Source organism: Phaethon aethereus, assembly GCF_964289735.1.
Source record: "Phaethon aethereus genome assembly, chromosome: 8".
Taxonomy (NCBI): Eukaryota; Metazoa; Chordata; class Aves; order Phaethontiformes; family Phaethontidae; genus Phaethon; species Phaethon aethereus.
In genome coordinates, this window is record NC_138584.1 from 30546018 (window position 1) to 30569810 (window position 23793).

The following is a 23793-nucleotide window of genomic DNA, read 5'->3' on the forward strand; positions in this document are numbered from 1 at the left end:
CATTATCATCATCATGAACATACTTGTCCCTGTAGACTATTTCTATATGAACCATATTAGGAAACTGTCACTAATCCAAACCTCTACAGGCATTTAGAGGATGGATGAATTAAGTCACTCCTGCTCAGTTACATTCGTTACACAACAGAATTTTCTTCCCTGAACTCTAAACAAAAATTTTGTTCACAAATGTCCTAATACAAACTTCGCTGGGATTCTTTTCAATAACTACAAGTAGGCAAAAACTTTCCCTGAATACTACTTTATTTGCCTGTTTGGAGGTTCTACGTCCTTATCAGCCTCGGCCCTTTACTTTCTCCGTATTTCAACCGCATCTCAGACTTAGTTTAGTAGCATAAGTGAACAAAGCCAGGAACAATGTACAGCACAGGCTGAACTAGATGTATAGGTGATCCTCACTGCCAGAAGCCAACAGATTTCCTAATGCACAGCCAGCCTTGGAGCACAGCAACACCCACCTGCATTTAGTGACTGCTACATGAGTCAAATCCTCCGTGGAACGTGCATTGCATTAAGCTCCTAATTACTAGTTTCAACTGAAATGCTTTGACTACTGTTGAAACATTGAGAAATGAAAACATAACAGAAGCTCTCAGGAAATGTTATTCTTAACACTCAAGAGATTATTGATTCCTCTACTGAGGAGCAGCAAAGTGACAGAGCTCCAGCCCTAACTTAGGCAGACCTGTCTCAATTAAAAACACCAGTATGTTTTTAACCACAACGAGACAACATCAATCACCCCTGAAGAACGCTTCCATTAATACGATCACAGACCCCCTTTAGTTGAACACAGTGTTTAAAATAGAATTCTTGAGCTCTCTAATTTATGGTAGGTTATTGGATAACTCTTGTTAATTATAGCTACACAATGTCAAAACTAATGATTTTCCCACCCTCTTTCAACTCGAGAATGAATTCATAACTTATATCAAGACTCAAAAGATGTGCAATTAATATTGTCAGTAACCACTTCACAAAAGAGATTTGTTAAAGGCACGCATGTGGACTCAATTAGTGTATCAATTAATGTTGCTGTTACTTAATCTATAAATTATTGGAAAAACTCATAACTACTGCAAGGAAACACAGCAAATCTACTCCCCATCAATGAAATAAGCTCCTGACTGTGCCCCTCTTTCGTTACTCTTCAGATGAAATTTGAATCTTCCTGGATTCCATGAATCTTTGCTATATAATCAGAAAAATAAATGAACCTAAACCAATCTGACAACTTGAAATGCCTCATTACAGTGATGATGCTTTAATTGTTGTTAGCTGATTGGAACGTAAAAAAAATAAATTCAATAACAATAATTAAGAAAGTAATTTAAAAAATAATTTAAAAAAAACCAACCATCATTGTTCATAACACTTACTAATTTCAACTGAAATCTGGAAATGAACCTGTAAAAACTGCATTGAGATTTCTATGCATCAGCAAAACTGCAACTTTCACATCAGCCAGAAACCTCCATCCCATTCTCAAATTTAGCAATGATTAGTCTGAAGGTTAGATTCAAATGAGGTCTAAGACACCCAAAACAGGACTTGGGTAGCATTAGGCACCTATGATGAAAACTGAAAATGACAAAACATAACCTTGTTTAAAGGCTGCTTATCCCCAAAGGCTTTTAAACTAACAGGGTACCTCCTGTTTGATCTTTGTATGACTGGAGTTTTGCTTCTGGGGATGCAAAGGTTTTCCCTTCGATAGACAGACTCCACTCCCTCATTAGTCTAAAAGACTCAGGAAATAGATGTGACTCTGCCAGGGGCCCAGTCTGACACAGGTGAATGGTCCTGGAGCCACTGCACTCCTTTCAATTAATAGTCGGAGAGTTAAAATGGGACACTGAAGATTTTTGCCATCCTGATCCCAAAAGGATCAAACTCACATCTCCTACCACCAAGGAAGCACTGCCCGGCAACACCCCCTGCTCTGCCAGTGCAAGCAGGGTAGAATTCCTTACCTGGCATTAAACAGCTCCCTGAGCGGAGCCCGCGCTCGCTCTCCCTCCTCAAGCACAGCTTCAGAACTTGTATATTCATTCAGTCAAAACGAAGTGCCCAGCTCATGGCGGTGAGAAGGCGTCTCGCTCTGGTAGAGACACGGCACATCACACCCCCTCGAAATTTCACGTCCCTGCTGGCTAGTTACGGCACTGCCCCGCTTGGCCACCTGCCTGCTGTGAAATCTGTTTCCAAATGCCACGGGCTTCCCACGCGTCGCAGCCGAAACCTATTAAATAGGGGAATTTCACCCATGAGGATCCTTAGCGTCAAAGATCGTTAACGCTGACTGTCAACATGCCTGAGCTCCTCTTTGTATCTTGCTTCCATTTTTAAGTGTCCCTGACTCAAAAAGTCTTACTATGGACTCCATATCGTGATACCAGGGGATATCACGAGAGATGATTTTGCAAAAAAAATTAAGCTTCAAACAGAGTAATTCCAGAATTTAAGTGCAAGAGGAAGAAACCAAATCCCTACAAAGGTCTCCCGGCCTCCCCCAAGCAGACGAAGAGCTGCATTCAAATTCGGTAGCCCTTCTTGACTGACCTCACATTTCAGTTTTCCTGTTTAAATTAATTTTGCAAGAAGGGATTTTCCAAGGCAGTTATCAGTGTGGACTCAACAACAATGCAACACATTTCCCCCAAAGAGGCTTCTAAATCAATTTTAATTCCAATAGGCTCAAGTAAGTGTTTTCAATTTGATTCAATAATCCATACACACTTATAAATGGCTTTTCCCCCATGTACTACAAGACAAACGTGGTTTATGTTTCTAACAACTTTGGCTAATACAAAATTCTAATTTCCTATCCTGAACGGTACAAACACATAATGTTTATTCACTTTTCAATGAACCCGATGACATACAGGCTGATTTTATTTCATTTGTTTAAGAGCATTATTTGAATCATTAATTCTCTAAAGAACCCATGATTTTTGGCTAACTCAAAAAAAAAAAAAAAAAACCCCAAACAAAACTCCACCAAAAAAGTCCTACAATACAGCTTTCTGTATCTCCTGAGAATTTTCCATTGCTTCTTTTTAGACAGCAATATGAAACCTCTTCAGGTTGTCTTTTAAAATTTGAGCCATTTCTCCAAAAAGGTAATTACAGCACAGTTCCTTGTAGATATCGGTCAAGAGTGGCATGAAGATCAGGGCTGGAGGTGGGGGATGGCAGACATATAATCTCCTCTAATGGCACCTAGTGTGCTGTAAGCTCATAAGATGGAGTAAAGTGTAGAAAGGAGGGTGGTGGAGGCCAGGGTGAAACATGGGTCCTCAACTGGTAAGCATCTTCACAGCACACGGAGCAAAAAGCGACAGTCTGGAGAGGAAGCGAAGTGCTTGGCTCACCTCCATTTTTTTAACTGTGTCTTCAAGTCAGTTAAAACTCTTACCCTGTGCTGGGAGTATGACCAGGTAACATTTCTAGAAGCTACTCAATTCTGGGTCCATCAGATCAATATTGACTGGATAAAAGGCAAAATTAGTACTTGATTTTTAATAGACTATTTTTAAGATTATCCAGGGTGATAATGTAAGCATAGAAAATTACAATTTGATGTTACCATGTTAATATTGAACTTACCTATTGCACATTAGTTTCGCAGCTGCGTTTCTACTTAAATAGCAGCTCCTGAGAGGATTTCATATGTAAGTTCTTGTCCTAACTGTAGTAATAATCCTTCAGCGTTTAGAGCAGAATACCATCTTACAAACCAGCTCTGATGACAATGGAGCACGACTGAAGAGCTGACTATGACTAGAAAGCTTATGGCTGTAAAAACACTGTACCTAATGAGAAATGTTTCAAATAATGTCTTGTAAGAGAATTGCTTTGCATATGACTACAAAACTGGGTAAGTATTCCCAATACAAAAATGAAATATTTGGTAAAACCTATAACTTTGCAAGAGCATTAATGCCACGTGCCCCATCTACAGCAGACATCAAACTACTTCCCCGTCACCAAAAAAACAGTAACCCATGCAACAGAGCCTAAAAGCAATTATAAGAAACCATAAAAGAACTTCAAACACACATCCTACCCTGCTGCAGGGAGTTAGTCCATCCCAGTAGCAGGAGTTGGCATTTGCCCTCACTGAATATCATGACACTCTTCCTGCAGCTTTCCTCTAACCTGTCCAGGTTAATAAATTGTTTGTTTAACTAACGATGTTACAGTGCCTTTAACTCAAGGTAGGCACTATACCGCAAGCGTACAAGTCACATCATCTCAATAACCACCATTTGCTTTTGAGCCATTCTACTTCAGTAAGAACAGCAGCTTGCATTTATCATGTAACATTTTATCACGTTTTATATTCGTATACCTTAAAAATCTTAGGAATTAAGTTTTGTATTATTTCAACACTTCAAATACAAAACACTACCTTACTATATCCTTACACAGATGTAGAGAGATTTAAAGATTTAGCTGACACTATACAGAAGACTTATGCTGAGATCAGGAAAGAACCGTGTCCCACGCTCTAACTCCATACTAATCCTTATCCCCTTTCCGTCGCCCTAGATCTTCGGCATGGGATACACCTCTGGGACAGTCATTCCGTTAAAAAGTTATTATCAAACTTCCTGCTCTTTCTCAGTGCAGTGCTCTGGACTGCTGGATCCATCTGGAGATGGCGCCCAAAGTCATGGACCAAATAAACTCAGTGGACATTTCACGGACATTTTGGAGGGAAGTTTATGGACCAAGGGGATGATAATCTGTGTATTATTTTAAAGGATGGGAAGGGGGGTGGTGGTTAATGAAGTTGTATTGGATAGTGTGGTACCTGAGCATAACGTAAATGGTATGGAATAAGGGGTGGATAATGTCCTGGTTTCAGCCAGGGTAGAGTTAATTTTCCTCACAGAAGCTAGTGTGAGGCTGTGTTTTGGATTTGCGATGAGAAAATGCTGATAACGTGCTGATGTTTTGAGATGTTGCTAAGTAGTCAAGGACAGTCCAGCTTCTCGTGCTGGGCTGCCAGCGAGAAGGCTGGGGGTGCACGGGGAGCTGGGAGGGGGCACAGCCAGGACAGCTGACCCAGGCTGGCCAAAGAGACATTCCATACCATATGACCTCATGCTCAGTATATAAAGCTGGGACAAGGAAGAAGGAAGGGGTGGAGGGACATTCAGAGTTATGGTGTCCGCCTTCCCAAGAAACCATTGCGCGTGATGGAGCCCTGCTTCCCTGGAGGTGGCTGAACCCCTGCCCGCCCATGGGGAGTGGGGAACGGATTCCTTGTTTTGCTTTGCTTGCGTGCGCGGCTTTTGCTTTACTCATTAAACCGTCTTTATCTCAAGCCATGAATTTCCTCACTTCTACTCTTCTGATTCTCTCCCCCGTCCCACCGTGGGGGAGCGAGCGAGCAGCTGCGTGGGTCTTAGTTGCCGGCTGGGGCTAAACCACGACACCTGCGGATGACAGGAGAACCACCAGAAGGGGAGATAATGCAGCAGAAGAGGCTCCTCCCTGCTCCGGATAGAAATAGTTGGCAGAAATACAACAAAACCTGATCCACTGAAAACACGCTAGAGCTGAAATTTCTGCTTATGAAGCAAAGATTAATTTCTTGGGAATACTCATTTTCATTGCATAATCAAATTCATTGATTAGTAACATTAGAAACTTCATGTTAGTACTTGCTACCCATCACTGCTCACAGTTAATGAACTTGGGGAAAAAAAAAGAAGAAGAAAAAAGAATTCCCTGTTTTTCACATGTCCATCATTCACGCTATACAGGGGTGGGCTCATTTGTTGACATACACACAAATACATACAATTCAATGACAAGCAAATGAGCACACCAAGTTTCTTTTAACTTTCACTACGTGGGACGTGAACAGCAAACACTGTCTGAATTGTACACCGTGTCGGTATAAAGCGTTCACGGTACCACGAGGCCTTCGGACGGCTGGATGCGATCAGACGCACTCAGGATGCACACACCACACAGAAGAAGGTTAATTCTGGAGGCGTGCTACGTTCCTCAGACACGTGCACGCGCTGCAGGGAGCTGTGATCACTGCCGCAGAATGTATTTTATACTTCTCGGAATTTCCATTTGGGGGATAGAATCAGATTTTGTGCAGAGAAGCATTCCGTTATTATGATTTACGAAAACGTTTTTAGAAGTTGGATGCTGAATATTTTATTAACATAAACATCAGTTGTTTTCTGTTTTCAGAAGTTACACCCTCCAGCAGAAGAAATAACACAGGAGAGACACATCAAAAAGATGTTACCCGTATTGCAAAGAGCTGACATTTTTACATTTCCTGCCTGCCCCAAAATACTGAATGATCACACAACCAAACCATCTTTACCTTCTCTACTTGCCTTGAACGTATCTCTCAGATCACACTCCCATTTACATCGAAGTGCCCCTGTTTTTGCCTTTCCAAGCTACAGCTTTTTTATCTTAAATGAATCATTTTTTCCCTGTGAGTTTAGGCCTAGAGTAGTCATCAGGATGCTAAACCATCTTCCCAAAGAAATGATTAAAATTTTTAATTGCTGTGTTTCTTTTTAAAACTGCTAATATAAAGATTTCTGATACAAACATAAAGCCCTAATTACTGGTTTGGTAGAATTGCTGCAGTAAAAGGTATAGCTGCCCAGAAATTGAGCAACTTATTTATCTGATATCTAAAATGAGTGAAATTTGCAACACACACATACATCAGCAAAGATGAGATTTTTTTTGTCTTTGAAAAAATGTTAAAAATTCTCAGAAGTAAATGGCTAAATTATATACCGCAAAAAGAAACAGAATGACAAACCGAAAAGCTGACATGAAAGTTCAAATCTTGCTGCTTCAGGAATTAAAACTATTAAGTATCATTTTTTCTTTTTCTTTTAATTTTCATTTTGAGCAATTCATTTTAAATCTATTTTCAATCTCAATTTCATTATCTGTATAGGTTTAAAAAAATCAAAGATGGAAGAACAGACAATGAATTCAGAACAACATAAATTACCATTAGAATTCAAGGTCTTGGCCTCCACGTTCGTCAGTACTTAAAACCATAAGCAATAAAAATACTAATATAAATCTAAGGACAGAAATCTCTATTAAAAATCTTTTAGTACTCCATAAGCACCAAACTCATATCATCCTACTTCTCATCAGTTCAGAGAGCTGCCCTACAATCTGATGCAAAATTGTAAATACAAATATGAACTTATCCAGCCATGCATTTATTCATAGCTTCTCCTTAATTTTGAGTCTTCCTCCTCCTTGTTTGTATTTCCTTTACCAGGTTACAATTAACCTCTCTATAGATTGCTACTGAGTACTCTGTAACTTCACAAAGTGTCAGTGACATTTAACCTCCAGCAACAGAAAGGGCATTTAAGCTCTGGTTAGTTCAAAACAAAGCAGAAACAAAGCCTTTAGAAGAAAATTTATTTATCAACAGAGAGAATAAACATAATTTTTGCTAAGAGTAGTTTTTAAAATTGTGCTTCCACTTGTGAAATAATTGCAATATAGACAGTAAAAATAAATGAACTGTAATACGTAAGTTCTTTCTTACATTTTAAATATATTTCAGTAAGATGTACTTTTAATGTCAGAGAATCAAATCCCATGTTGCCATACCAGATTTCCACTGGGCTTCACAAATTTTACTTCCACTGAGCGCACAGGCAACAGAAGAATCACAGATGCATAAAAGGTGGCTGATGTAGGAGCTGATTAAAGTACAAAATACATATGAATAAAGAGAAATGAGTCACTACCTTTCTTTTTGGAGTCTTTCTTTGTGCTGGTTTTAACAGCCACTTGAAGTTCTGTCTCAGTTGACATCCTATATCCTTAGTCCTCTTCACACAGATCCAGGATCTCGGTCAGGCTCATTTAGAATGTCTCTCCAAGAGAATAATTTAGCCTTTCAGATACTATAACCCAAACAGTTCATCTCATTCACTCCTTTCGAGTGCTGTTAAAGAAGGAAACAAAAAGTAACGGTCATTTTCTGAGTTTAAAACGTTACAAGAAAAAAAGGCAAGCCATTGCAAGCTTACTGAGGAAGAAATCTAGGAAGCCCTCCATCTACAGAGTCAATTGCTCACAATTTTAGACCCTTAAATACAGTCTTCTGGTGCTGTTTGAGGTATTTTGGCATATCTGAGATGTCCTCACAGGCTAGAGACATCACAGAAGGTGTACAGAAGACCTGTACTTCTGCACCAGCAGCTGGAGGACAAAGACTATGGTCCGGGAAGTAGCTGGAAATGTCACCAGAAGCAAAAAAAACCTGCAAGGACTCAATTCTTAAATGCAACAACCCCAAGGTAAAAACATATTGCCAGGTAGTAGGGTCAGATATTTACTCCTCAAACGCTCTTTCAATGCTTTCATCCTCCTACTTCAGCAAAAACAAGGCACGTAGCGCTGGGGACGGACGGGCCGCGCAGGCGAAGAACACGCGAAGAATAAACCGCTACTCCCGATCTCACTGCCGGTCCTTCCTGCCTTGAAGGGTGAGCCGCCTACTTCGGCCAGCCTGCTGAGGGCAGAGGACCATTCCATCCTGAAGCCATTTGTCATATGTCCCCTCACTAAATGCATCTTCTTATTGCTCTTTCTTTTTGTGAAGAAGTTCCCATTATTGGCTCAATTACGGTCAAGTCCATCTGGCCTGTCTGAACAGCTGCCCAGTTATGAAATAATCATTTAATTAAGAAATTAACCCAGCGTATCAGCTGTTTAGCTGGCCAGACATTAACTATAGTTATATTTATTTACTCATGCGCCTTCTCTGTAGTTTAAGAAAGTAATACACTGCAAACATTGAAATAATTTTGACAGTTTAAATCACTTTTCACAGTAAGGGCTGTGAAGCCTCTAGTACTTTCAAATCCAGGCTCTTTTAACATTTTCAAATGCTTCAGTACCACTACGCTGCCACGCACCGTCTGAAGTGATTTAATATTGCTGAAGTGTGTCAGGGGCTTTCTTTAATAAGCTCTTCAAATCTGTGTGTGTATTATAGAATATTCAAAGATAGCTTTTCAAAATCTGCTGAACTGATTCTGAAATACAAAATTCCCTGTTCCTCCTCTATGGAGTCTGAATAAGCGCCGCGCAGCAAAAAGGAGGAAAAAAATAAAGCAACATACAAATAAAGTCACAGCGCTTGCTAAATACACTCTCTTGGAATACCTGAATAAACTGAAAGCATTTTGATTAACTTTCTTAGTTAAGAAAACAGCAGAAAAGGACGAAGCAAATGAAGGTTGATCAAAGAGGGAAAAGGAACACGCTAACGAAATGCCCCAGCAAACGGGGGGAAAGCGCTGCAGGGAACAGATGTCCCTCGCAGCCCTCACCTCCCTCCCCTCCCCTGCACACAACCCGATTTAATAATGTTTAGTTTTACGGCACAGTAGGGATGCATCAGTCTTTATAGCTCCATGGCACTTACTTAAAGCATCTCTCAAGTCACAGCTGGATTGAGAGTTTATTTTTCCAGAATTTGGATTTATATTCACCTGAAGGTTAACTGCGTAACTTTGCAAGAAGCACTAACACGAACCACTTAACAAAAGAAAAATATTTATAATAGGTCCACTTATAATTAAAACCAAAACAAAGGGGGGGGGGGGCAGGGAAGAAAGAAAACCAAAATAGCTCCAGGGTCAAGAGTTAAGCAAGTTTTAATGACTTAGAAGATTGTTTTGGGTACAAAGCGTCAAGAATGTCATCTCCTGTTGTCAGCTGCTTTCAACAGGATAGCTGAAATAGCAGCATCCAAAGGCACTGAATATTTTAAAATACCAACATATGACTGCTACCTCATTTTTAAGTCTCCAGAAAAGCTATATCCCCTCGAGGCTATCCCACTGAGTAGTATCTTTAAAATAAATGCATGCCTATTTTTGGACAGTTTCATGTATTGATTTACTTTAAAACCTAATCAGGTCATACTCTCACAGGCTCATAGATCCTTGAATAAAGTAATAGGTATCTTTGTAAAGGAGCACATAAACATCTGTCAGATGCAAGCTATAGTTCAAACTGAATTTGCCACAGAGACAATTCCTCCAAAAGTATAGGTCTTTATGTAAGCTACATTAGTAAACTTTCATACACTGTCCATATTTCAGCCGTTTATTACCCAGATGAGAATGGCAGTCAATCTGCTCTTCACCACAACAGCTTTTATTGTCTCCTCCAATCTAGGTCACCCTTGTTAAATACTATGGTCTTCCAACTGTGGGAAGTACTGCAGCATGTGTTTTATCAATGACATGCTATTTTTTTTTTTATCAGTTCTGCCACATTTCTCTTCCTGTTCTAAAGACAAAATTTTGTTAGCAGCATTTTAAAAAAAATAAATCCATCATCTTACACATATCCAACTCTAACGATCTTCTTATGTGCCTCATTACTGTTCCAGCTATTATAATGTTATGTGCGTGCCCCAGCTTTTCCTAAAGCGGATTCAGAGCTCTTCGTTTTAACAAAATACTGACATTTTCTGTTCCCTTATTAAGTAGCTACAGTAGGAACACAATCAGCGCATTCTGGAATTAACTGGCTTTTAATTCCAAGAGAAATCTTAAGCCTACATTCTGTATTACTCCTACGCCGGCATAAAACCTAAAGCCTTAGGGAAAAAATATTTTTGTAAATTCACTTTGCAGTTAGGATTAACACAGGTTGGACCTTTTATGCGAAAGGAACTTAGTCATATGCTCCACCCGCCTCCCCCACACATTTGTAAACCAACAATTTCTGTCACATCATTTGTCTTTTCAACCACTCTTAGGCGAGCTCATGAAGGGGTTATCGGGCGACTTCCCCCGGCCCGAATTATGAAGGAGGTCAGACAAGACGATCATGCTACTTCCCCTCTGGCTTTGAAATACATGAATTTATTAATTTTCTTCAGGGCTTCAAAACTTAAGAAGTTCCCTCCCCTGGAAGCAGTTTCCATCCGCTTATGTAAAGGAAAAGTAGCCTTAGAACGGATTTGTAACTAAGCCCTGGCATTCCCTAGGTGTTTAAGTTCTCCACAGCCCCAAAAAGGAATTTGGCAAGAGGATAGTACGTCCCACACACTGGTTTGACGAAACAAAAACCGTACTACCATCCTTAGCTCTTGCTTTTATACACCTGAAGTCTTGCAATTCATTTCCTTTCCCATCTGTAAGGGAACGCTGACACCCATGATTTTGCAAGTGTTAAACAAAGCCCAAACATATTAAAAGGGCAAAATATAAGTGACAAAATTACTTTGAAAGCGCTGTAATCCTGGAAAACTGAAAACGGCTCAAGTGCAAAGGACTGCTATCTAGGGAGAAAAATGTTACTCATCGACTTCTCATCTGACCACGAAGCCCAACACAGAGAACTTCAGTGGGATCGCACACGAACAGGGAGTGGAAAAACCCATCCCGGCCACCAGTGCCCTTTATGCCTTCCAGAGAGAGGGGGCCATGAAACCCTGCAGAGTTGCTCACAGTATTTTGTACTCATCAGCTCATTTCCCTAATGGTCAGGTCTTGTGAACATCCTGCAGGAAGTTACCTGGTATCAGAGTATTAATCTTTTACAGAAGGCACTACACTAATTCCAAACCAAAAGCCAAGGGACTGGTCCAAACCCCACTGATATATTTCAGTTAATAATGCCTATAAGTAAGAGCCAGAAGATGAGGAAGACGAGGTAAAAGAAGGAACTTAATATACTCCCACAGAGGAGAAAATGAGGAGGAAAGGGAAAGCAAACAGGAGAAGATGTCTCTGTAGATACTTCATTAAAGCAAATTCTATAACAATGTGTTTAGCAGCAAAATCTAAGCCAGACCACGCATTAAAATTCTGGCTAGCCTGCAAACGAAAACGATCTCCACTAGACTGCTGCACGTGCCCAGTCTCTCTTCTCTAGTTTTGTCATTCGCCCACAGAACAGCATAATAAACTCTTTCTAGTGACAAAGTCAAATGACTCTGTCATGATACTGCATGTCAGCCACTGCTTTTTCCTGCAATTTATTTACTGGTATTTCTGTAGCCTGTAAAGGTAGAAGGAAGCTTACTGCTCATCCGCACAAGCTGAGATCCTACCCAAAGAGTCATTCCCTCAGCAGACACGCGGAAAGCCAAGTGCCTGGTTTAGCTCCTCGAATCTCCCCTCGCACACCACAAATGCTCCTCTGAAACCCAGCACCCTACTTCTCCCCACTACCACCCTCCCTCAGTTACACAGCCTGCAAAGACTCACAACCATCTCTGTTTTTCAGGCTTAGTTTTGTTTGCTCTAAAACGAGCAAGCACTCCCCTCCACCTCTAATTTTCTATGTATAAAGATGAAGGGACGAGATTTATGTGCTTTATTGTGCTATGTGTACTATGTCTGTAGTGAGATACCAGACTTAAAACTTCCTGATTAACCCTTTTTAATTCTTCTGACATCAGAAAGCTACTTAGTACTCAAACCATACCTTTTAATTTCCCACTGTAGATAGTTGCTATTTATTTAGATGTATTTATAGAACACTTCCCTTATCTCCTGAAAACAAGAAGCTTGTTTTTAAAAAACCTACCTGTGACTAAGGCCTCTAACACATTATATTAAATTTCTTGTGGTTTACAATATGCTTCATTATTCTATCTCTAGGGCATCTTTCAGGCGTGCCACCCCGTTCCTCAGATGGTGTAAAAAGCGACATTGAAGCTGATTTACCACTAGAAGAGCATCTTGCCAAAAAATTGACCTATAAAATGTTTCCAAAGATCTTTGTTAGCATTCCAATGACAGCAGGAATAATTACTAATATTCCTCCTGGAAATCACTCCATGTAGTGGTGAATACTACACTCCACCTCACCAATTATTCACCAGAAGTGCTGTGAATATTCTACTCTCTAGAAAATGCTGACTGGATTAAAAAGATTCATAGGAATGAATTGATTTCATCAACATTTTTAATGGGAAATTACTAACATTTCATTTTAATATTACAGTTTCTATTTTATATTATAGAGGGCAGCATTCTGGGAAAAAAGGCAAAACAGAAGATGTCGACCTCACTGTAACAGAATTTTTGAAATATACTTTCAAAGTATGCCATTTTGCATTCAGGAACAACTACATTATGTCAATTCATAATTTCCCCGAGGAAGGATATTCAAATACTTTCAAGAAAAACTGCTAGATTTGAGCTAGTTGCTAAAGACCAATAGAAAAATATTTATATTTTTCCATCCATGCTTTCAACATAAAATTCATCCTCTTGAAAGAATTTCTATAACCACAGTGTAAAGCCTTTTTTTAGAAAACAAAACCAAAAAAACACCCAGCACTGAGAACCCAGGACTTGCTGCTCTCCCCTGCTCAGTTCTATTGCTGGCCAGAGCTAGTGCTGCGTAATTCCAGTGCTGCTGTGCTCCCTCCAGCTGGTCTCAGCCTGATTTCCAATTACCAGCTATCAGCTTCACCTCTGAAATAGTACTTAACATCGCTTCCACAGGTGTTGTTCTTTGAGCTAGGTATGTACCTGGAGGCATCATCAGGCAGCGTGAGCAGCATTGCTTTCAGGAGTCCTGCAAGGCTAGAAGGGACAGAATCAAACCCCAAAATCTACTGCCACAGAAAATTAAAGGCTGGAAATCAAAACTCAAAGGAGTTATTAAAAACAGTCATGGCAGCACTGTATGCCTTCAGTTCCATAAGAAAGCAAGTCTGCTGGATATCTGCAGCCTTGAATGCAACAAGACGGTCCTGGGAAGGGCTGGACACACAGAGACGTCCTTGCTCTCTCCCACCGGACCCCGGGAAGGCGGCGATACACGGGCTCGTGTTTGCTTCTCCTCTGCCTGCGCAGCAGGGAATGCAACTCCAGCCCAGGGAGCCGAAAACGGGTAACAAACCCCTCCGTGCGCTGGGGCTATAAATGTAACACATATTGTTCCTTTAAGCATATTTTTCTGCTCCGAGATGCAAAACTCCACTCAAAGTGCTGTTTGTAAGCTTTTGCAGGGCATTACATAAAAAAAGAGCACTGCCACCGAACAAAACAGGCTTAAAAACTTCACATCGTTCCTTCGATAGCGAGAGGCTGCTATGGCACCAGGTAACACAGGAGGTGGTTGAGCTTGGGCCAGAGATTCCCTGTGCTCACAGTGAAACTGAATTACCTAAACGCTTTTCCTATATGAATTATGTTATGCCAAGACTTTACTATACCCACATTACTACATTGCTGACCCTGAAGCAGAAAAGAAAAAGAATTTCTGATAATGCTGTGTAAGAACACACAAGAAACAAAACTGCTTAAAATACTGCCTGGGCACAGCCTGACTGCGGTCTGACTTCCACTAGCAGAAAACTGCCTCACCTCCATTAAAGTCAATAAAGTCACACCAGCACACGATCAATAGCGTTACATTTGACTTATATCAGTGTAACTCCATTGATTTTAATGGAGTTGGAGTTACACCGATTTTATACAGGTGTATCTGCATTACTGTCAGTGAAGTTATGCTGGCATGACCGATGTAAACACCACCAGACCAACCAACCCCTGCATATCTAAAATTCAATGTCATTAACTCTAAAGCAACAAGAAAAAGCAAATCTATACATTACCAAAGCAGCGTCTTTGGAATTTATTTTTGCAAAGAAGAACAGCTCTTTTGCGATCCTCTCGACAGCAAAGAAACTGAGTGAAGACTAAGAAGGGAAAAGGACAAAGTACACAGTTGGGATCACAGTATTCTGTAATTAGAGCTGTTAAATGATTACTAAAGCGCAGTGGTGCAATCACCACACTGAAGGAAAGGGAGAAGTATGCAGTCAGGAGCATCACCGGGGAGAAGGTAACAGCAATGTCAGAGACACCACGTTTTATATTTAAATACAAATCCCTCACAATCAGAATCTGTGCCTTCTAATTGGAAGAAAAGGTTATGGAATTAAAAGTCTCACATCCTGGACAGCTCAGCATGTTTTTAAGTGGCACAGTAAGTTGAAGGCAACTTATTCATCTCCTGTCCTTTACAGAAATACCTTAATTCAGCTCTTTTTTTAAAAAACAATTTCAAGATGACTTTCTTAATATTGCAAGTGAGACTGAACTGCGACTCACCCTCTAATTAATTTTAAATACAATACAGCACAATACCTACACAAGATCCAACTTAAGCTATACTTTGAAATAGTAGAGATTGAAGTGATGCTTTATCCTAGATTTCTTATTTTGCACCAACTTTTTCAGGTCCCTTTGAGATTTGCTCAGTCACACAAGTTAACCTATACCTCATGCCCTTCAATTTTCTGAATGTTTCCTGACATTACAGCAAAACAAAGCAAACCTTCCTAAAGTCAACAACAACAAAACCCCCTATGCCAGGATCTTTATTCACTGCTATTTTTCAACACTCAGCCCTTGTTCCCTGACAGTTAAGTATTAGGAAAACTAATCAGAGGACTTCACCTTGCTGTAAACGGACTTTTGATTTATTACACCAGACCCAACCACTAGACTTCTACCAAAGTTCATTGACTAGCAGAGCAGAAGGGGAAAAGCAGAAAGTGTTCTGGGACTGTAAGCATGAATTTACACATACAAGCAAAAATTATTTTTACACTGTTGTTCCACAACCAACAAATATGTTAAGTAGTCTGGTAAATGAGTTCTAGCTACAGAAATACTTTTGACAATTCCATTTAAATACTCCAGTCTTCAAACCAGCAATGTCACTCGTGAAGGTAATCCCACACAACTGCTAATATGAAGAGCAGGCAGACTTCGGAACGATACCAAAAAGAAGTATTTGAGAATGGCTGTTAGATATTACTTTCAAAATTTCAAACCATGAATAATTTTCTTGAATTCACTTAATCTGTTCTCATCTCGTTTGTGAATGCGGTGCCTTGTATCTGATTATGTCATACACTGCTCCACAATGCCTCTGCTTTATACCAGTAAGAATGTTAACCACTTCAAAAGGGAGGAAGCATCTCCCATAAGAAGTCAGGCACTACGCACTTTTTGTTCATGAGTAAAACTCATCAGTGTTTCTAAATAATAAAAGACACCACTCTTCCCACAGCTGGCAAAAATACCGTAGGGGAAAACAACCCACCCAACAATCTAACCCTTGAAACTGCATGGGCCAGGTGTTGTTTTCTGTATGGTAATTCCATACAGAGAAACATCCATGCAGGGAAACATGCCAGTCTCCACCCTGCTATAACCTTGCAACTGGAGAGGTCTACATGACCACATCACACACTTACAGCATCAAAGCCTAAGTGATCTTGTGAAAGGAATTACTCAAAAAAAAAAAAAAAAAAAAAAATCAAGCCACTGCCAGGCTAAAATGTCAAGGAAAAAACCAGATGTTCTTCATTTTTCAGATGGGGAATTGTTAAGCAGCTAAACAAGTATATGGGCCTGCACGAGTGGTTACACTTACTTTCCACACATTTTTAAAAATCGCCCAAGTAGCATGCAGTAAGGAACAATTCACCTTCTACTGTCATGCTACAGTTTATTCTCTCTTGGAAGCAATTACAGGACAAATGCCAAGCTACAGAAGGTATTTTTCCAGCAGCAGCATCTGGCTTCTTGGCAGACTCCTCAGGCAATTTTATCGGAAGCTTTAGAGATGCTACTGGGTCAGTCCTAGTTACATTGCTCATGAGCTGTCTGGCAGTTTGTTCTTCCTAGATGTTATAATCCTTCTGATTTACCTTGAAGGAATTAGCACACTTCTATCCATTTCAAAAACAGCTGACCTGCAAGGCATTTATAGGCTATCTACAGAGACATAGTAAAAATCGCTGGTGTAAATCTGTGTACCTTCAAGCCAGCAGCATTTCAGCATCCATTGCCTCCTGCATCATCAAGAAAACAAGTAAGCCATGCAAAAACTGTGTCTATGTGTGTGTGTGTCTCACTAGTAAATTGAATGCCTTCCTTATGATTAAAGGAAAAAAGTAAGATGCATGAACAATTAATTAGTAAAAAAAAGGTAAGCTGGGGCAACAGCAAATCTGCGCCTTTATCTAACATGAACTGCTCTCATACAGCGAGGACAGTACTGTGGTGTCTCCTGTAGCAAGGGACAGTGCACACCAAGTCGAGGAACGCTTCGGGCAGACAGCAAGCATCAATTGAAATACAAGGGGATCAGCTAAGTCAATGAAAGGAAAACAATTTCTGAGGATCTGCTGCTTGCAACTCCTCTGCTAAACGCAGTGCCTCCGAGGGTAGAAGGGCCATGTGGAAGTAAAGACAGCCTGTATCTTCTGCTGTCCCTACTGCCCGTCCCTTCCCCCTCTCCGACCCCAGCAGCTAAGAACTGCATTATTCTGCAGCTGTGATCATGATTAATCCTCATCCAGAAGGATGAAAGACAGGATGCTGTTTTTACCCTCCCTCTTTGCATACCAACAAAATCAAGTCCACAACGAAAAGGCTTTATGTCCTCTAGAATGAATACAGAGAAAGGGGACCCAATGCTATAGAAACCACATTTATAGCCCATAACACAGGTGGGATCCTCCTGGTTTACAAGGCTTCTGTGCAATTATACTCCATAATTTAAAAAAAAAAAAAAAAAACCAACAAAAAAGGAAAACGTGTTCCTGTTGGTTTTTTTTAACACCTTCCCACAAAGATATGCTTGGATGTCTTCTTATTCTCTTTTTTTTTTGGTCTTTCAAGAGTTTTCAGAGAGGTTAGAGTAAGAAACTCCCACAAAATCCTGTACGAAGTTATTTTCTATTTTACCTTTACCAAAGGTAAGTATTACAGGTACAAGCAATGTACTCTAAAATTTAATAAAGGGCTATGGATCTTGAATTTTCAGTAACAGGAGTACACTGAGCAACGTAAGAGCAGATTGACAGCACTAAGAAAGATGCACATATCCAGGTCAAACAAAAAGCCCAACGGAGCTCTGTCATCAGCAGAGTGCAACTAAATGCAACCAGACACAGAATTCAGACTTGGCTAATGTGAATTGACTAATATAATTCCACTTTATGCAGGGCAAAAAATATTCTCATTACAGGCCAGTGGTGCTCGCAAGTTCTAAATGTAGGTATCATCAGGGCTAGGTGAACCGTTAAGTGAACTAACCTGAATTTTATCCGTACCAAAAGATTTGTACTGTCCACAAATTCACTTCTCAGATTTAAACCATGTATTCACTCCTATTATTTCATACATCTTTTGGATGTCCCCGTTCATTAATTAAAATTTCTGCAGAATCACAATACGCCTCGACGACGCAGCCTGGGTTTTAAAATGCTGTACAACAGCTTACACTGAAAAATCAATTATTGAGGCTGTAGTACCCAAACAGAAGTTCCTGACACACTAGAAACCAAGCCGTATTTTAGAGAACAGTAGCACAGATTCCTTTGTTTACAAGCTTGTTTCTGCAAAAGTACTAAGCAATCTCAGTGATCAGCTGAACATCTGAATACATACAGAAGACTAAATTTCCAGTGATGGCCTAGATTTCACTGACTACACAAGGAGGTGAGAGCTGCACACGCAGGCAAACAGAGGGTTTCCTGGATGCACCGGAGATTTAAAATATTTTTATAAACTGTCTTTGATTGTATTGTCTCAACAAGGCCTGTAAGTTGAGAGAGCCATCAGGAGTAACTAGCAAATGAGCGTGCTTCAGTAAAGCAAAGAAAATCAATTAGAAATGTAAGTAAAATGTTCATCTACCTTGTACACTGCTCTCCTGAAACACCTGGTACACCTAAAAGAACGTACATTATATTCAGGGATAATACAACCTAATCTGAAATAAAGATGGTGCCATAACGAAAAACGTAGCTGTTTAGCCAGTCGTATTTAAAGTCAAAAGGTGAAGAACACATAATCCAATGAAAATGAGAGGGGAATTCAGGGATGCAGAATTTAATTACTCCACTTAGAAGGTAGCCAGGACCACTGGGTTAAGCACCCATGTCCTTGTGAAAGTGCCACGGGAACTCAATTGACCACCAGTGGTCAGGCCCGCGGCTCTACTCCGTTGAGCAGGGCACCCTTGGCAGCCGCGGGCCCTCTAGCTAAGGCCAGCTCCCGAATTACAGCATTTCCAGCAGCTCCTTGGGAGCTTCCTCACGATGCTCAGCTTTAGGCAGGCCTGGCCTTGCCCGGCGTGTGAAAACAGACGGACTTTGGGTACCAAACAGGGAGACCGTAAATGATATCCAATTAAAGCCATGTGGATAAAACCATGTTCCATGAAATTATTGACTATGTGTCACTTCAACATTTTGGTTTGTTTTAGTTTTTTCAATTCCACAGACTAAATAGCAGATAGCAATAATATTAGTTTTGGAAGACATGATGTTTGTGTTATCCATTCAATTAATGAAAATAATGACAGAGCTACAAAAATCAGAGATGATTAAGAACTTGAAGACGATTCTACCCATTTCTCTGCCAAGGAGGATTTGTTCTTAACAGTGCATTCTTCTGTTCTTCATCAAAGTTTTTAAATGACACTGGCAATAAGAGTCACATCTCCTTCCTTCAGAGGCGTTCATACATTCAGACTGGTTTGAAGAAGTAAAACCCAAGAACAGAGGTCCTACCAACTTCGTATCATTATTCTGAGTTAACTGCTAGGAGATTATCTCAAGCAATTACTGTCGTCCCTTACTGCACACACACTCCAAATACCTGTAATCCTCACATAGCTCAACTCTATCAGTGTTAAACCAATATATCCCCTTTAGGTAAGCTCTAATGGTAAAATCGCATACCACTGGGTTTATAACCCAGACTATTACAGCCTCCATTATTCAACATTGCTTATTATTTTGTACTTACAAAGTCAGGGAGATGTGATTTTATTGCTTGCAAATCATTCTTACATTAGTCTTACGCTGTTATAACTTCACTCTGCTTTTCTAGATAAGCTTTTTGCTTTCTGCGTATTTAAATAGTAACTCTAATTATCCCTATGTGATTGCCCTCCTCTTGCAAAGCCCTTCCACAACATCACGTACAGTGAATTCTTCACCCTACTTAGATTAAAAAAAAAAAAAAAGATACATCATATTCTTTAATTTTAGTAAGAGGATAGAAGTGTTTGGTTTTTTTTTGAAAACCATGCATACTGTGTTCCATCTTCAGGTATCTTTTTTCCAAAACACAGCCAGAAGGACAGATCACCGATTATTACATTGGTAATACTACAGAACAGTGCCTAACAATAAAGTCAATTAAAAAACAAACCCCAAACAAAAAACAAACAAAAAAAGACTACTGACATAGTATCAGATCAGCAAAGAAAAGTTCGGTTCACTGTCTAAAAATATTGCTTTTTTTGCAAACTATGCTTATTTTCTGGATTTATTTCCAACCACAGTCACAGAAAACACTTTACAGTTCTAGTTCACAGGTACACAGAAGCTACATGTGGCTACACAGTAGCTACAATTCATGGTATTTAATGCATTAACGCAGGTAATCTACTCAAAGAAATGCACATTACAATAGCCCAAAACACAACCATAAAATTTGAGTCAAAACTAATGTTTATTACAAGAATTTTATTAGTCTTTTTGATCATTTTTGTAGAGATTTTGTTATTTTCGTTACTGACAAGGTATTTTGGTGAAATTGTAATGGTGTTTGGTAACATCACGTGTTATTAAAGTTGCCTGACATTTCCTATTATGCATTCTCATTTTAGCATCTTATAACTTTACCAAACTAAGGTATATCTACTGGAGCTGACGTCTGGCATGCCATGTAGCAAAAACTACAGTTATACACACATACAGTTCAATCTCCACGACCCCGTCCTGCTGCCCGGAGGCATGCGATCATCCCTTCCTCCTTGCTCACTAAGCAAAGTTTCCTGCAGACAATGACTGCCTTCATTATGCAATCCTCGAAATCCTCATTCTGATCCTCCAGCACAGATCTGTTCTCTTACACGAAGACTTTATGTGGAAAGGAAAGTTACTATGTGACTGCATACACAACTTTGCATTCAGTTATCTTCCATCTAGACAACGTTAAATTTAGCAGTTCATTACTGATGTGCTTGGCTCTGTAATAGTAATTTACACTTTTATGTGTGTGTGTAATAACATACGGGAAAAAGAGGCAACACAGGTGTAACACAACCATATTGCAGTGTCTTCTTGAATTCAGCCTGCAAGTTGCATTCTTTCAGCAGCTATTCCTGCAAAAGTTACTTTAGCAACACGTGCTAAGAGCCTGGCAGAAGTGACCATCTCTCAAAGACGACTGTGGCAGAGAAGGACAGGAAAGAAAAACAGGAGGTCCAGTTGTAACTGTCACTTTCAGGTCTGTCTTGTGTCAAAACAGCATCAAAATAACAGTCTTGAGGCCCTGAATGCTCACAGAGGGCTGCCATTATTATAAGCAATGCATTACTTTATTTAATAAAGCCAACCAACCACACAAGGACACGGTCCTACATCTTTGAGCCAAAGACTCTTCTTAGGAAGCGTGACATTCAGCCCAAAAAACCCCAACTTTTCTCCCATCTCCTCAGTTCCCCTCCACAAGTTACATACCACGAAGACTGGTAGTACTTTATCTACCACTAGCTCACATGCACGACCAAGTACCACGGTAACTCCTGACCCCGCTGGTTTCAGGTACGGCACTGACGAGAAGGCAGGGTGGCAGGGTACTGGTTCCACAAGCTCTGGCAAGTCAATCAGCTGGGGCTGGACCTAACCAAGCTCATCATCTGGGGATAGAATCCTGCTGCTGCGCACACCCAGTGCCAGGATCCACTGAGCAGCAGCCAGGTTGAGAAGGCAAGACTTTGCCGGTTCAGTTTCCCGTAAGGAGGCTAGCTCAAAATCTTGTAACCGCCCAAGATGATGATAGAGGGGTCAGGAGGGCAAGTTCAGAACACCGGCAAATACAGCCTCTGGTTCAGATAGACAAGAAAGGATATCTGTCTATGTTCTGGACAGGGTTTTATTTTCCGTTTGTTTTCTCCAGATTGATGACTTTGAAAGGAACATAGGCCTTAAGACTCGCAGTAGAGATGTCCCGCTGTGATTTATGCTTTACTCTGCTATAATGCTGCAGCTCTGGTAAGAGCAGGAGCAAGCGTATCGATTCTGCCGGCTGGGTCCACCTGCAGGGACTGAACCTGCGCTGGCGTCGGCACCGCGAGGCCGGGCACGGCTCCTCGTCAGAGCTGAACGGCTCGGAAACAACGCGAGGAAAGCAGCTGAGACAGATCCACCGGGACCTTCACAAAAATCTTCACAAAGTTGGCTGAGATTTAAAAGAAAGTTATACAGATGTACTAACACATGTAACAGGCTGAACACCTTCTCAAAGCAAACACTTTATATTAACAAAAGCCCTTATTTTTTTTCAGCAAGACTTAGCCTTCCTATCAGGACTGAAGTGTAACTGAAGAACAACTGATGTCACCAGATCATAAGCAAACACAGGTGAGGATGCCCAGCCTCTTAGCAGCAAAGTAACCCTCTGCCAGCCCATTCAAGACCAAAAGATGAGAATATCCAAGATATTATTGGAAGAATAATTCTGTTTGAAGCTCAGTAACTCACTCCCAGATTTTTATATGTGCAGTAATTTGATTCTATTTTTATCCATTAAAGAACATTTGGATTAACAGATTGAAAAAGTTCATTCATGGCTTTATCTCCATACGACTATTACAAACCCTCCTCCCTGCTGCCCATATAACTAACCAAATCTAGGCAGAAATTATATTTACATGTTCTTGAAAATATTTAAAAATCATCATTAACATGTGTGATTTCATCTTCTTTTACTTATGAGCCCAAAGTTGCACCTTGAATGCCGTTTCTGTAGAAATTTAGTGCCAAATATTACCAAGTTCCAATTTTACTGTCTATTTAAAAATACCCTGACAGCATTCAGGCAAATTAAATTTACAATTAAACTTAAAGCAAAGCCTTTGCATGCCACCATATTATTTCAGGCAACAATTCCAAGAAAGGAAAGGCAGACAACAGACTGTGCATATAGTATAGTTCAAAACAGACTCCTCATGTCAAATGGCATAATTTTTCCTTTTTTTCCATTAAAGAGTTATTTTAAGTCTTCTGCTGAATATATTTACATGCATAATGAAACTTTTTCAGTGGTTCGTTTTGAATTACTATATATGCCGTTAACACCGCATACACTAATAGCGTACACATATATACAAATCCACACATAAATGTATGCACTCATGCACACAATATTCATACAAGAAGAATTAATGGAACCTTTTGACTGGATGCTCCCCCCTGTAAACATGTTAAATGTGAACAGTGCTTATGGCTGGGTTCATTAACTAAAAATGTTGCTGTTGTCTGCACAATTTGTGGTGTTCACATGAGAACGGATGACATGTTACATGCTAATTTCCAGACTCAGTTCTTTTCAATTTACCATCAGGGTCTGTCTCCACTAGGAAGTTCAGTGGTCATTTACTACAACCCTCATAGAATAACTTGAGCTGAGACCTCACTCAGCAACTGGAGATAAAACTCTGCAGGCAGTCTTCTCCAAGAAAAAGCGGAGGGAAGAAAAAAACCAAAAAAAAGTGCGAAACAAACAAAAAAACCCAAAACAAATGGGGCAGCAGGGTGAAGAAAGGTTTTGAATGAGCCCTAAACACATATTCTGACATGTTGTCATGGAAAAATAGCATCCCAAAAGCCAAAGTCCACTGTGAGTGACAAACATCCCATCTTCCAAGAGA

General features: G+C 40.2%; 1 protein-coding gene across 4 annotated transcripts in view; it reads right to left on the reverse strand.

Annotated features, from left to right (window-relative positions):
- The window catches only part of DAB1 (DAB adaptor protein 1), a gene marked incomplete at both ends in the record, with an annotated part of 118892 nt that extends 111026 nt beyond the window's left edge, over positions 1–7866 (reverse strand). For all 4 annotated transcript variants that reach the window (XM_082003149.1, XM_082003150.1, XM_082003152.1 and 1 more), the window contains one exon: positions 7800–7866. In XM_082003149.1, the coding sequence (XP_081859275.1) occupies positions 7800–7866 (67 nt within the window). The remainder of the gene's footprint in view (positions 1–7799) is intronic.
- Between the last annotated feature and the right edge of the window lie 15927 nt (positions 7867–23793).